At 34.2% G+C, this 1,837-nt stretch overlaps 1 protein-coding gene across 1 annotated transcript in view; it reads left to right on the plus strand.

Moving 5' to 3' along the window:
* LOC102442848 (tetratricopeptide repeat protein 8) overlaps window positions 1-1,544 on the plus strand; it is a 37,990-nt gene extending 36,446 nt beyond the window's left edge. The window contains exons 13-14 of the mRNA XM_006106486.3: window positions 329-412; window positions 943-1,544. Coding sequence (XP_006106548.1) covers window positions 329-412; window positions 943-1,059 — 201 coding nt within the window. The 3' untranslated portion in view covers window positions 1,060-1,544. The remainder of the gene's footprint in view (window positions 1-328; window positions 413-942) is intronic.
* Window positions 1,545-1,837: the final 293 nt, after the last annotated feature.

Below are 1,837 nucleotides of genomic sequence, written 5' to 3' on the forward strand. Positions count from 1 at the left end.
TAGCATTGAGAAGATTATATTTTGAGTTGTCATATTGAAATATAAACTTTACAGGAACAGCAGTTCTCAAATAACTAAAACTACTTAAGTTTTCAGTTCCCTTATTTTCACCATATTTTGAAACATTTTAGTATTAATCTAGTTTTGGAAAATATCCGTAGTTAGTATATTAGTAAGTTGTATTACATGAGGAATGTCATCTGTATTTATCACATCATGTTTATTAAGGTCCTATCTTGGGTAAAGGATTCTTTACTAAAAAAAACCCACAAATATAGTGCTGACCTGCTCAGATACCTTTGGTTTTTCTTTTCTTTTCTTTACACAGGCAAGAGCGCTGCTGCAAACTGCATCATCTTTAGCACCCCACATGTATGAGCCGCATTTTAATTTTGCAACAATCTCTGATAAGGTATTCTCTTTCTATAGCAATTTGGTTTTTAAAAAAATCATACAGATAAATAAGGGCATTCTAGCCATAACTTCCGGAAAGAAATGATTTTTTAAACACAATTATTATATACACATATGTCTTCCCTTAAGGGACCGTGTAATAAACTTTAAAGAACGTTATCACCGAATATTGCCTAAACTTAATACCATTATGGATTGCAGAAGAATTATTTTACGTTTTAAGATATGACATTTAGTCATTAAAAATATACTCATTAAGGAGCTGCTGGGTTTGGGAAGGATTCAGTAATTGGCATTTACAGCAAGGAAATTATTTATATAATTGGTTATTTTCTTTTTCTCATATTTTTTCAAGTCAGAATTGTTATCTAGGTGAAAGAATTCTAAATTCCAAATAGCATAATCAAGCAGTTTACCCTTGGGAACCATTTGAGTTTGGACAGTGTGCAGATAGTATGTCTTGTTTTGACTCCCTTGCTCATTTTTGGGGAGTTTTATTCTGTGGTCTTATTCAGGTCTTTCTTGCAGATTGGAGATCTACAGAGAAGCTATGTTGCTGCTCGCAAGTCTGAGGCCGCATTTCCGGATCACGTGGACACCCAGCACTTAATTAAACAGTTAAAGCAGCACTTTGCTATGCTCTGATTGCTCCTTAGACCAAGTGTGTTTTTACGATGGGGCATTATATGAGGGAAAAGAAGTGTGTTTATTTACATATGTGATACAAACCTGTGCTTGATATTAGTGAGGATGACACAAGGGAGTTTAAACAAGAATGTAAATTAAAACTTTTATAATAACTTTGTAATATTACAAAAGACAGGATTTCAGCATTTGTAAGTAGATCATGAAGCTTTCTCCCACATTATATAGTGGATGTTTATAATGTTTATAAACCATTTTCATGAATTTCCTCAAAGTTTTATAAATGCACATTTTTACTGTTCTTAAGCTTGCCATTAGCTATCATGTAGCTAAAGAGGTCTGAAACTTGCACTTTTATGGCTAAAAATGTGTATATTTACTCTAATTAGAGATTTATTTAAAGTATTTATCAGATGCTTTATGAGAGACTCTACATTTTCCTATGTATTATGCTTTAAAATAAATCAGTGTGTAAAACACCATCATTCTGTTATTTTTCATGAGATTTTATTTCAGGGAGCTCAGATAAAAACGTCTTTCAGAAGTCCGTAATCTTAGAAATCAAGTCATCATTTTAATTTTATTTGAAATGATGCACCACCAAGTCGGTTTTGTCCCTGAGAAGCTGTTTTTGGGCTATCACATTGTTAGTGTCAGAACCTCAGGGTTAGGAATGGGGTCACAGGCCAGGAGTCCACCTGTGCTCAGCCCCGGGAGGGTCAGGCCAGGTCCCAGTTCTGTGCATTGTAAATCCTGGACAGGCCCCGAACTGTATTAG

Source organism: Myotis lucifugus, unplaced genomic scaffold (assembly GCF_000147115.1).
Source record: "Myotis lucifugus unplaced genomic scaffold, Myoluc2.0 scaffold_837, whole genome shotgun sequence".
Taxonomy (NCBI): Eukaryota; Metazoa; Chordata; class Mammalia; order Chiroptera; family Vespertilionidae; genus Myotis; species Myotis lucifugus.